Below are 13,710 nucleotides of genomic sequence, written 5' to 3'. Positions count from 1 at the left end.
CCACTGAGCCATACTCCCTACCTTTATCACCTGTTAATAGTTTGGCCTTATCAACTTGAATCTCTTTCCTCTAATATAACCTTGGGATCATGACCCCCAGACATCCTTTGAAATACCTTTGCACAGGCCAATGTAGTGAAGAAACTAAAGTCTAAGGCTGCAAATTTATCAGCCATGACTAATCTGACATAAACTTCAAAGACCTCTCATACTGTCTCTAAAGTTCAGACTTTTCTAGGAAACAGTCCTAAAAAATCTCAAGCACACAAAGTATATTCTTAAATATGGTTTAATACTCTTCTCCATTTCTGTACATCACAACACCAAGATTTCGCTGCTTAGATCTCTCTGCAGAGGCTATAGAGAATGCAAAGGCTACGTTTTTCACCCCCTCTTATTTATGTGTTTGCATGTGTAAGTGTAATACATACCAGTATATATTGATACACACATCAATATATAATGCAATATATATCACCGAAGAGAACACATTGATTAAAGAAATACAAAAATTTGGCATCATTTCCAAACTTAAATAGTAAAAATAAAAACTACAAAAGGAGCTGCATACCCTAAATGTATCATGTGAAACAACAAGCATATTCAAAAATGTAAATTTACATCCAATTTCTCTGGTCTTGTCATATCACATTAGACCCATTTACAATGGCAAAACCCTAAGGTACTGCTGTGAAGAGAGCATGTTTACTTGCTCTTGGGTGTTCTGCAAACAAACAGCAGAGCCCAAAGCAAAAAGCCTGTTCCGGTGAAACCTCCCACATCGGTGAACACCAAAGAATTGACTCTTCTCGCTGGGGGTTGAGACATCAGGTTATACATTGACAGACAGTTATTTGGACCTCAGAGCACAGTGTGAGAACCAGAAGCTTTACATTTAAGACATACTCCCTTCATTCAAGTGAAACAGGATTATTGGAACGATAGGCAGGTCTGTAACCTGGGAACAAAGAGTTGGTTCAGACCAATAAAGCTACGAGTGACTGAATCAAGTCAGTGAAGAACAGCAGTCAGGCACTAAGTGTTGAAAGTACCCAATTTGAAAACCAAATGCACCCCACTACCCTAGTCACTGTGGGGGTGATACCAATTGACTTAAAAAACCTTTGGTCCTTCAAAGTCCATTCGGTATACACTTTCTCATTGTTAGCACTGGGCACATCCTATACACTTTGTTCACTGTCACCACATCGAGCACGCCATGACCTTGCATGGGCTGGGTTCTAGTCCACCTTATAGCCTAGTTATGAAGCATAAGCTTCAGGTTTTCAGGCCAACTTTTTAGATCCAACATGGTTTAGTCCATTGTGCCAGAAGCTGTGTCCCATCCCTTCCCACCCCTTCCCTTCCCACCCTCCTCCCATAATTTCTCATCTGAGAGGTGCTTTTAAGTCCCACATTTGAAACAGATGCTCAACCCCCACCAGGGGTTTATAATTACATGCACAGTCATACATGTCTTGTCTGTCGTCCCGGTGAAAAATCTTGCAGTTCATTTAAAAAAAAAAAAAAAAAAATCAAAACATTCACATAATCTCATGCCACCCAACACAAGGAAACACGACCACCTCCCTTTTTACCAAGGGTAGAACCAAGCAAAATAAAATAATCTTTAAATTTCTTTGCTTCCACTAAAATTGTTTGTTTTATTTCTCCCAATCCCAGCAAATAGCACAGAAGCCCAACCATATCCATCCCAAACTGATTTCTAGTAGGCTAGGTTTATGGGGACCCTTGTTAAAGTAAATGATACAAAGGGCTCCCAAACATTGGGCACAAATGTGTCTGCCAAACAGATGAAAGTAAACAGTGCACTGGCCTCAATGCTTCATGAGTCAGTTTGACTTTACAATGCAATCTGCATCCTTGAAACTGACAGTTTGGGGAGGGGGTGTGTGGGAGTGAGGTTGAAACTGCCTCCTATTAGCTCACCCTTTCAACATTAAACAGAGACCAAGAGAGAAATGGTTCCAACATTTCACCACATGTATTTCTTCTTATGCAGTCTAAGCTGAGAATGCCATGTAAATGGGTCACTGCGAAATGCAGCAATTTAATTTTTCTCCAATCAAAATAAGAAACAAACCAGTATGATCTCGCTTCTATTAACTTTTGAAGGTTTACAGCAGTTAAAGTATTTTGCTTCTATGTATGAAGGTTAAAAAAATCATTTTTTTTTCATAAAATACAAGAGCAACCAATTTCACCATCGAGTAAAAGTAAAAACTGGGATTCTTTTTAAATTAGTCCAAAGTGGCATTTAGGAACTTAGTTGCAGGCTGCTGCGCTGACACCATGACAAACCAATGTACAGGGTTGGGTCTGGTTTTGTTTCGGTTTTCTTTTCAGTATCCAATGCTCATGGATTAAGTTCTGGAAATGTTCCAATTGTAAGGCAGGGATCTGTTTGGATTCCACCACGGGTATGCTCCTTGGGTTGGATGCTGGAGGGTGAGGCACATTTTGCCGGACCCATGTCGACTACCTAGTAGTCATCAAGGTCAAAAAATTCATCGTCTCCTCCTTGGTATTCCATTCCCTGGAAATCTACTCGGTACCGCAAGATACCTAGAGAAAAAAATCAAAGGGTAAGTACCAAAGTTCATGGAATAGGGAGGGGTTGCTCTATAAGGGAAGTCCATTCATTTGCAGAATTATAGAAAGCAAAGAGTGACTGATTAAGATTGTTCCAGCTGGGTGTGGTGGTGCACACCTGTATTCCTATTGACTTGAACTGCCAAGTTTGAAGCCTGCATTGATGTAGATCATGAGTACACTTTACCTGAAATTACTTAATCCAGGAGAGGCCCTGGCCTGAAACCCTTGTTTTAAGTTATATTTGCTGATTTGCTACTCACCTCCAATTCCACCAAATCCTTTCACAAATTGGGATCCTTCTTGTGACTTATCTGTGACAATTTCCAATGTAGCTCCAAATTTTTTATAGTTGTTAGCAAACCATTCCAAGAGGGGCATGCTCTCAATCAGCTCATGTTCCTGCCCCGTCTATAGATGCGACCATGAGAAACAAAAAAATTATACACAATGAAGTTCATCTTAACCCTCTCAATCCCCCTTTCCACCACTCTAATTCTCCTACTCATTATGCATATGTATAAAATGTGTGTAAAATAAAGTGAATTCTAGTTTCTGGTAACAGAACTGAAATAGCAGAGAAATTCTGATTACTTTAATACTTCTCAGGCTCTACCCTTTAATGAAACATTAACAAATTCTTCAACTTATGATTCCTACTGTTGATTCCAGAAGTCATGCTGTTGCTCACTCATTCACACCCCAGAAGAAGCATGCCACAAATGCTTTTGGGAGCAGCTTCATAAAGGACCAAGTCCTCCAACTCAGAATTTTAAACTGGTGATACATTTACATCAAATGCAGAGAAGCCACTGCAGTGGAAGAACTGATAAAAGCAAAGAAAGCAGTATAGGTTCACAGATTGAATATATTCAAATTATTTCAAGGATAACAACAATGTTTTCCTGACTGCTTAATTACTTAAAAAAGATCTGCAGTTACCATTCCTAGGCCCCCTTCCTTGGAATCAGATCAGTGCACGGCAAATAGAAGCTGACCCCTTCCTGCTGACTCCCTAACTAATATGAGGTTTGGTCTCCCAAGGCTGAGAGTCTGTGCTTCCTTGCATTTATCACCAAAGAAAACAATCACATACCTCTTTGTCTGTGAAATGAGATTTATCCTTCTCTTGTTCTGGAGTTAAATAGAGAATTTTCTCCTCTGTAGTATTAAAAGGAAACAACAACAAAAAGAACTTGTTAATCTGGCTCTCATGTATTAATAGGTATGAGCCCTGTGACATGAGATGAGAAAACATCTCCTGGACTCATTGTATTAACCTCCTTTTCTACAGAGTTTAGCATGCACTCAGCATCTACCAGGTACACTACTTCTACCATAAAGACATATCAAACAACCAAAAGAGAGTGGTACATACAACTGCCTTCTGGTTGCTTCTGAAATCAGCCACATGTCCCCAAATGCCCACCCCAGATTTCCAGCATACACAAGAAAGTAACAAATAACAATCTTATTTTCTAGTTTTCTTACCTTCTGTGCCTTGGCAATGAAGAACATATCTCATTATATCCAGATTTTCATAGACTATTAGAATCTCTACAGCGCCCATTTCCAAAGCCTTTAATGTATCTTCAACACCAAAGCAGTACTTGCCTGTGTCCTGACTAATTTCATCAAAGTATCGTCCTGTGGATTAGAGACAGGACAATAAAACATACAGTTGGTTGACTATCCACAAATTCAATGAACTTCAGATCAAAAATATTCAGGAAAAAAGTTACATTTGCTTATGTGTATTATGTACTTAGGTCTATGATGGATGCATCTGTACTGAACACATACACCTTTTCTTGACATTGTTCCCTAAACAATATATGCATAACAATTATTTACATAGTATTTATGTTGTAGTGGTTATTATACATAATAATCTAGAGATAAAGTATACAGGAGGATATGTGTAGATTATATGCAAATACTAAACCACATTTTATATAAAGGACTTGTACATTCAAGAAGATTCAAGATTGTGAATCTTCTGCAGATACTCAGGGATGATTACATATTACATTTTCTCTTGTAGCTACAAACACTTATTAGACCTAACAACTAAGGAAGATTAAAAATGATTCCATGAAGGCAGAAAAATTTATGAAAATTAAAAAAAAAAATCTTCTATATTTTCAGTGCCTTTTCATAACATAACATACAGTTATGTACGTACCTACATTTACACACAAATATAATGAGCAAAATAGTTGCATTTCATTGATACCTATTAATTTCTTCTCTTGAATGAATTTCACGTTGGAGAGGACTTCAGTAGATAACTCAATAGCTTGGTTGAATCCATTTTCACCACCATAGGATATATCAACTAATTTTAAAACTTTTGATTGCAACCTCTGATACAATTAAAAACAAAAACAAAAACATTAGCACTTCAAAATACCCAGAGGTGCTCAACCTCTCAGCCACATTCCCAGCCCTTTTTATTTTGAGACAGGTCTTGCAAAATTGCTTAGGGCCTTGCTAAGTTTCTGAAACTGGCTTTGAATTTCCTATCCTCCTGCCTCAGCCTCCTCACAGGCATGTACCTTGCTAGCTCTTTCACTTAAAAAAAAAAAAGAAAAATTTTTAAGTTGCAAGCAACACTGAGCCTCAGCCCCACCCCCAGCTCTCACTTCTGAACCCCTATCACAAACCAAAGATCCCCTGAATTTAAATGCTTTGATCCTTTTATGGGGGCACCAGGCATTGAATCCAGGGCACTCAAACACTGGGCCATATCCACCCACCCCCCTTTTTGGTATTTTATTTAGAGACAGGGTCTTGCTGAGTTGCTTTACTAAGATATTGAGGCTGGCTTTGAACTCGAGATCCTTTTGCCTCAGCCTCTGGAGCTGCTAGGATTATAGGCGTGCATCACCACACCTGGCAATGCTTTGGTCTTAAAAGTCTGTCTGTCATACAGCTGAGTTTCACTACTTGATTTAATTGCAGTTATAACTCAGCAAAAAAAAAAAAAAAAGAGCTGCTAGTTTCTCTGAAATCAAACCATTTTAAAGCTAATTATGGCAACCTGCCTAAAAATGATTTCAACAGAGAAAGTATCCAGAAAAGAATGAGGCATTTTAAAATAAATGCCTATAAACCTATTACTGTTTAATTTAGAGCTAACTTTTTTTTTTTTTCTTTTTCTTTCCTTTGCAGTGCTACAAGATTGAACCTAGGGCCTCATGCATGCTAGACAAGCACTCTACCACTGAGCTACACCTCTAGCTCTCATAGCAAGGTTTTTTAAAGCCAGGGAAATATTTCTGTAAATTCAAAAAGATATGCATGTCCCAGGGTAAATACAGAGGACTTACCTATTCCCACTTAGAGACTTACATAAAAATTGATCCATCTATTTCTCACTTACCTGATCAAACATATCAGATTGACTTAGTTCAGTTTTAAAGTCAGCTGATCCAGCTAAAACGAGACCAGCCACATTCACTTTGTCCCCAGAAATAAACAGCTGCACAGCAGTCTCTGCTACTTTCCGAACATAGTTATGTCGTTTTTCCATTCTTAAACGGGCAAAACGCAAGGCTGACTGACCTCCTCTACCTATGACACAAAAGGGTGATTATTGAGAAGTTATCCAAACACAAAAAGTGAAAGTAAAAGAAAAACAAAAACATCTATCCGAGAAATGAATAGAGAAATATAAATGTCACCATTCCCTTAACCACATGTTTAGCAGAATAAAATGCTCCTTGTTTTCAGAAACTGACTTTCTTGCTAGACACAAAGTTAAAGGGCTCATGCATTACCATGTTTCTTTGGGAGATCCACAGTGAATTTGTGCAGGACTTCTCTTGTGTTTCCTTGGAGTGTGCCAAAAAGTGCACCACTGCCATCTATTACAATGAAGCCAAATTTGCTGTCATCTGAAAGTAGTGCTGTAAGAGCCTGAAAAACAAACATAAGTATCACATTATAAACTTTATAGCTTTGCTAAGGTCAATACAAAACCTAGGAGGACATGAGCCCTTTTACCCAACTCGCTATCATATAAATACTGTAGTAAAACCATTTTACGGAATAATTTGTAGACTTCAGCTATAAATATGTAACTTATGTAAAATGGTGGTTGCCAGGGACTGCAGAGAAGAGGGGAATAGGGAGTCATTTCTTGTTTATAGAGTTTTACATGATGAAAAGGACTTTGGAGATGGATGGTAGTAATGGTTGAATAACATGAACGCATTTAATACCACTGGACTGTACACTTAAAATAGTTATGATAAATTTTATTCAATTTTTAAATTATTTTGGGTTACCAAGGATTGAACCCAGGAGCACTTGGCTACATTCCAACCAATATATTTTGTATTTTATTTTAAGACAGGGTCTCTCTTGAGTTGCTTAGAATCTCGCTTTTGCTGAGGCTGACTTTGAACTCATGATCATCCTGTCTCAAGTCTCCAGAGCCACTGGGATTACAGGCGTGTGGCACTGTGCCTGGCATAATAATTTTTTATGTACTTTACCACCCCCCCACACACACATAAAAAGGAAAGGTGAGGTGGCACATGCCTGTAAATCCCAGGAGCTTGGGAGGCTGAGGTGCTATAAACTCAGTGGGACCCTGCATCTAAATAAAATATAAAAAAGGGCTGGAGATGTGGCTCCGGGGTTAAGCATCCCTGTTCAATACGCAGTACCAATAAAACAAACAAAAACAACAATTAAAAAAAAAAAAAAAAAAGAGAGAGAGAGAGAGAGAGAGAGAGAAGAAAGAGAAAAGAAAACAACAACAAAAATCCTTCCAAAATCCAAACTCAAGGGTTATAACTTCAACTTCTTCCTATTTCTTGACTTCATTTAGATAGTTTGTGGAACATAAACATTCAAATCTACCTTCCAAAAGTTGGACTTTATTTTTATTTTTTTCTGGGAGCAGTGCTAGGGATGAAACCCAGGGTCTTACACATGCTAATAAGCAAGCTATCCACTAGAGTTACATATATCCCAAACCCCAAAAGCAGAGTTCTTGATCTATCGTAACAAATAAGACGATACTGTACCATCAACTCCAAAGCAGAAGTACATAAGCACAAAACTCATAAACAATCTTTAAAAATATCTTCTAGTTTTGAAATGTTTAATTCCTGTGGTCTTGGGCAACATTAATATTATCTGGAAACAATTTCAAAATAGTTTCAAGGCTAACAATTCTGAATTTAATGCAGAAAACTTCTGGGTTAGACTGAGCCCAAGGGTGTTCTACCACTGAGCTACATCCCAGTCCTTTTTATTTTTTTAAATTGTTAAAGGTAGGCCTTGAATTTGTAATCCTCTTGCCTCAGCCTCCAGAGTAGCCAGGAATACAGCATCGTACCACTGTACCTGATCTTCACAATGGATTTTTGAAAACTACAGGCTTGGTAATCACTAATTGCCAGATAGCAATCTACTTAGAAATAAGGAATTATTATCCATTCCATTTTAACTAAGGAACAAAATAGTTCCTTCAAAGGAATGTCTGGGAAGCAAATTAACCAACCAAGAATCTATTTTCAACCACACCATGCTTAATAATTAGCATTAAGACATGAATACTGCACGCTAAAAATAGGCTAGGGTTTTACCTTAGTGGTAGAGAGCATATACAGCATGCACAATGTCCGGGGTTCAACCCACAATACCCCCAAACAAAAATAGCCTTGTATTATCATAATCATGTCTCTTAGCTTAATTAAGGTTTTCAACAAATCTGCTTATCAAGAAGGATTTTATTATTATTATTATTTTTTTTCAGTACTGGAAGAATTGAACTCAGAGCCTTCTGCATGCTAATTACTCTTTATAAGAATGTATAATTACCTTATTAAACTGGACACAAACTGCAACATCAACATACCTCAATCATTTCTAGTTATTGATATCATATCAGTTATAGCCAAAATATGAAAAGCCAGTAAGATTAAACAGTATCATAAGAGAAACTGAGATTTAAAAAAATTAATTAGGAGGCAGACAACATAAGTAGCATATACTATTTAAATCAATAAAAATCTGCTTTCATCAACCCAGATACAGGTAAAAGTGACAGAGTGGCTAAGAATCTCTTCAACAAAGCCTCTTCCAGAAGGAGACTGTGGTATCTAAGAAAAAAAAGTCTGGATCATCTATGCAGTCAAACAAGATTCAACTGGAACCGGACTTCCTGTCAACTTAGCAAAAATCATCTATTGTAAACAGTGTCGACAAATGTCAGTTCTAATTCCACTGTAGAGATTTTTCCCTAGGTCAATGAAAGGAAAGAGAATAAACTGGGAGCCAGCTGTGAATTCCTGATTGTTCTACTGTTGACTGATTTAGGTCACTCTAATGAGGTTTCCTTTCCACCATTAAAGTTCATCTTATGGCAGCTCTGTCACTCAAAAGTTTCATGGGGAAATGTAAAGGAAAAAACAAACAACAACAAAAAAATTACAAATACAACCATAAAAACTTCCATTATTAAAAACTATAACTTGCCAGCTGAAAATTGAGAATATAGAGAACATAGGCAAGTTATCACTGTAAATAGGAGGAGAGAAAGATTAACCAGCCAATTATTTCTCTTTTTTTTTTAAAGTTCCTTTTTTAAACATTTATTTTTTTAGCTTTCGGTGAACACAACACCTTTGTATGTGGTGCTGAGGATCGAACCCGGGCCGCACGCACGCCAGGCGAGCGCGCTACCTCTTGAGCCACATCCCCAGCCCCGCCAATTATTTCTTTATCTCTAATTAGTTCTCCAGGTTAGCACATTCTTTGAACATAAAGAATGACTAGTGTCATAATAAATGTGAGTTATTTTATTTTTTAAAAATAGTCAGCTGTGTAAAATGTACCATTATTTTCCATCATGGTTTGGAAAACTGTAACAACTTCTCAAAAAAAAAAAAAAAAAAAAAAAGGTTTGATACAGATTATTATGACCTAGCAGTTCCATTCTTAGATATAGAATGAAGTAAAATGAGAACATGATCACACAAAAACCAGTACATGAATGGTCATAGTAACATTACTTATAAAGGGCACAACAGTGGAAACAACCCAAGTGTTCAAACTCTTACCTCTGTGTGGAATTTGTTGTCACACAAATACAATGACGTATTAATTGGTTTGAAAGGTTCAAAATCAATGTTGACTTTCTTTTCCTTTCCTTCTTCTGTTACAATTGTTCCACAGTAAACAACCAGACCATTTGGAGGTACTGCAAATAACAAACAATTTCTCTACTTTAAATGTTCCCAGTCAAAAATCTAAATAAAGCAGAAATATCCTTAAATCTCTCAGAATTCTCTCCTAAATTTAAAAATTCTCCTGAGGTATTTCAGTAGAATTTATTCCTTCAAGTAAAGTTAACTTTCTATAAATAAAAATGTTAAACAGCAATGCTATGGAGACATTGATGATGGCTGGCTGCAGGAAACCTTAGTGAATAAATCACCATGTCAGAATCCGAGTGGAAAATGCAACCAAGATAAAGCAGAGAACAAAATGATCCAGTTCCAGATTACCTTTGTTATAAAGTTTGAGTCTTTGTTGTACAGATGTAATGGCTCCCAGGACTGAAAGGCGGTTTACTCGTGACTTAATGTTAGATGCAGTTCCAAACTCATCTGCTAACATTTTTGCCACTCGTGAAATCTGGTCTTTGGGAGGAATGATCAATGATATCATGCTGGTGCCATTGCTGTGAAAGAAAGAATAACTCATTAGAGGTTCAAAGACCACTAAAGCAGAATTTACATAAGTTAGGGTGAGCTGCCCTTAAGTAATAATAGAAAAGTTATTCTCAATGTGACAAGGACTATACTAGTAATATACTGGCTCACACTGAAAGTGTTTAATTATTTGAATGAATACTGAGTAAGATTAGCCATGTGAGGAAGGCACTTGAAGGGGATGCTTGGCAAACAATTTATTTCCCCGAAGATGAAGAAAGAAGCTATAAGTAAGCCTTTGCATGGCAGAGACTTAGAATCTGGGCATAGTGGCTCAGTGGTAGAGTGCTCGCCTAGCATGGGCAGGACCCGGGTTCAATCCTCAGCACCACACACATAAAAATAAAGGCATTGTGTTGTGTCCACCTACACTTAAAAATTAAATATTTTTTAAAAAACGAGTTTTGAAGAAAAAAAAAAAAAAGAGTTTAAACATAGTTAACATATGACCTAGCCATTCCATTCTTAGGCAAATACTTAAGAGAAAAGAAAACATATGTGACACACAAAAATTTGTGCTTGAAAGTTCACTGAGGCATTACTCTTTTTTTTTTTTTTTGGTGCTGGGGATTGAACCCAGAGCCTTGTGCATGTGAGGCAAGGACTCTTACCAACTGAGCTATATCCCCAGCCCTGAGGCATTACTCTTAACAGTAAAAAAGTAGAAACCCACAAATCTGAAGAATGTATGGATAAACAAAATGTGGTTTAAAAATACAATGGATTATAGGTTGGGGCTGGGGCTCAGTGGCAAAGCGCTTGCCTAGCACCACATAAAAAATTAACAAACAAACAAACAAAAAGGCATTCTGTCCATCTACAACTACAAAAAATGAAATTAAAAAAATTACAATGGATTATTATTCAGCAGCAAAAAAAAAACAATGATTTTATTTACATTATAATAAGTAAAACCAGTCACAAAAGATCATATATTGTACAGTTCTATTTAAATATGTAATGTCCAGAATAGGCAATCTAGATACAGAAAGTAGATTAGTGGTTGCCAGGGGATGGGGAGAGGAAGGAACAGGGTGTGATTATTAAAGGATATGTGTATGTGGTTTATTTCCAGGTTGATGGAAATATTTTAAAATTAATGATGATGGTTGCATAACTCTGAAAGATTAGTGTACTGAGAATTTTAAAGGGGATAAGTTTTATGTCATGTAAATTAAATCTTAATAAAATTACCATTAAAGAATATATATATGGGGGGATGGGTTGGTGGCTCAGTGGTAGAGTGCTTGCCTACCATGTGTGAGGCACTGGGTTCCATTCTCAGCACTGCATATAAATAAATAAAATAAAGGCCCATTGAAAACTAAAGAGTATTTAAAGGCTGGTGATGTGGCTCAGTGGTGGTGTGCTTGCCTAGCACATGCAAGGCCCTGGGTTCGATCCTCAGTACCACATAAAAATAAGTAAACAAAATAAAAGTATTGTGTCCAACTAAAAACAAAACAAAACAAAAACTATGGGAAAGACAACAGTACATAAGACATTGCGTTTTTTTTTAAAGTCTTTAAACTTTACAGTTTAGTCTAGAAAAGTCAGTTTTTTTTTTTAATATTTATTTTTTAGTTATGGGTGGACACAATGTCTTTATATTTATGTGGTGCTGAGGATTGAACCCAGTGCCTCACGAATGCTACGCGAGCGCTCTACCTCTGAGCCACAATCCCAGCTCCTCAAAGTGTGTTTTCCTGAGAAATGTGCTCATTTAATTACCAATGCTGCATATAAAGAAAATTATATTACATTGAAAATTAATTCCCAAAGCTGCCCTGACCAGAAAAAGAGGCTAGCTTTATTTATCACAATAGCTACTAGTATAAACTGAGAGGATTTACACTTTCAAGGAATCAAGTCTGATCTGATATGAACCAAAGCATGTTAAAAAATTTGAATATGGGCTGGGGTTGTGTTGTGGCTCAGTGGTAGAGCAGCCCTCAGGGCCTAGCTTGTGTGAGGCTCTGGGTTCATCCTCAGCACCACATAAAAATAAATAAATAAAACAAAGGTATTGTGTCCAACTACAACTAAAAATATAAATATTTAAAAAAATTGTGACATCATTTTACAAACTGTGATACTTGAGTGTAAGTCTATAAGAAAGTTACTTCTTGAGATCCTTATAGATCAGGTCCTTAAAGACTATAGAGTTTCATACTTATGGGGGAATTGGTGGAGTCAAATCAAGATACATTAAATTGGGAAGACTGCCAGAATGTCTAAGCTTTGTCACTAATTACTGAGCTTGTGTATTTTCACAGCAGCCCAATATGCCAGTCTTGATAGAATTTCACATATCCAGAATCCAGTGGAAGCTGGCAAGAAAAAATTTACAAAGTTAGGACCATCAAGTCAAATGAGCTTACATGGAAAGTGACTATTAATAAAAGAGAAGAGAGGGCTGGGGTTGTGGCTCAGTGGTAGGGCACTCGACTAGCACATGTGAGGTCCTGGGTTCGATCCTCAGCACCACATAAAATAAATAAATAAAACAAGGGTGCTGTGTCCAACTACAACTAAAAAATAAATATAAAAAATAAAAAAATAATAAATAAAAAGAGAAGAGGGAATGTGAGGGGGTAAGGAGAATAAAAACAGCAAACATTTCTCCTTTTTTTTTTTTTGTTACTGGGGATTGAACCTAGAGGCACTCAACCACATCCCTTGAGCTGCACCCCTCCATCCCTTTTGAGACAGGGTTCATTGAGTTACTTAGGGCCTAGTTAAATTACTGAGGCTGAATTTGAATTTACAATCATCAACCTCAGCCTTCCTAACTGCTGGGATTATGGGTGTGCACCACCACGCCTGGCTCTCCTTTTTTAAACAGTTCTGTGGACTGAACCCAGGAACTCTACCACTGAATTACATCTCCAGCTCTTTATTGTTTTTTATTCCGAGAGGGTCTTGTTAAATTGCCCAGGCTGACCTTGAATTTGTGATTCTCCTGCCTTGGCCTCTGAAGCAGCCATCATGCCATGGCAGGCTTCCTATTTAACTTTATTACTGCAGCTGAGCTCAGTGGCTACACCTGTAATCCCAGCAATTTGGGAGGCTGAGGCAGAAGGATTGCAAGTTCAAGGTCACACTCAGCAAAAAAAAAAAAAAAAAAAAAAAAAAAAGGTGCTAAGCAACTCAGTAGGACCTTATGTCTAAATAAAATACAAAATAGGGCTGGGGATGTGGCTCAGTGGTCCAGTGCCCCCGAGTTTCATCCCAAATTACCCTCCTTCCCTCAAAAGGGATTGCATTTCCAGAAGACCTTGCCCAGGATGTTTTTTCCTAGCAGTAAATTCTACAAGTCCTCTAGACAGAGTTTTATTTACAAGCAGGCAATTTGCTTATCAAA

At 37.3% G+C, this 13,710-nt stretch overlaps 1 protein-coding gene across 1 annotated transcript in view; it reads right to left on the bottom strand.

Moving 5' to 3' along the window:
• Positions 1 to 273: 273 nt before the first annotated feature.
• Etf1 (eukaryotic translation termination factor 1) overlaps positions 274 to 13,710 on the bottom strand; it is a 28,482-nt gene continuing 15,045 nt past the window's right edge. Inside the window, exons 3-11 of the mRNA XM_076856889.2 lie at positions 10,140 to 10,315; positions 9,693 to 9,832; positions 6,396 to 6,534; positions 5,999 to 6,189; positions 4,850 to 4,979; positions 4,105 to 4,260; positions 3,710 to 3,774; positions 2,877 to 3,024; positions 274 to 2,586 (exon numbers count right to left, since the gene is read on the bottom strand). Of these exons, the coding sequence (XP_076713004.1) occupies positions 2,504 to 2,586; positions 2,877 to 3,024; positions 3,710 to 3,774; positions 4,105 to 4,260; positions 4,850 to 4,979; positions 5,999 to 6,189; positions 6,396 to 6,534; positions 9,693 to 9,832; positions 10,140 to 10,315 (1,228 nt within the window). The 3' untranslated portion in view covers positions 274 to 2,503. The remainder of the gene's footprint in view (positions 2,587 to 2,876; positions 3,025 to 3,709; positions 3,775 to 4,104; positions 4,261 to 4,849; positions 4,980 to 5,998; positions 6,190 to 6,395; positions 6,535 to 9,692; positions 9,833 to 10,139; positions 10,316 to 13,710) is intronic.

Source organism: Callospermophilus lateralis, chromosome 5 (assembly GCF_048772815.1).
Source record: "Callospermophilus lateralis isolate mCalLat2 chromosome 5, mCalLat2.hap1, whole genome shotgun sequence".
In the NCBI taxonomy this organism is placed as follows: domain Eukaryota; kingdom Metazoa; phylum Chordata; class Mammalia; order Rodentia; family Sciuridae; genus Callospermophilus; species Callospermophilus lateralis.
The sequence above is the reverse complement of the archived record's forward strand: the minus strand, read 5'-3'. Positions and strand labels throughout refer to the sequence as shown.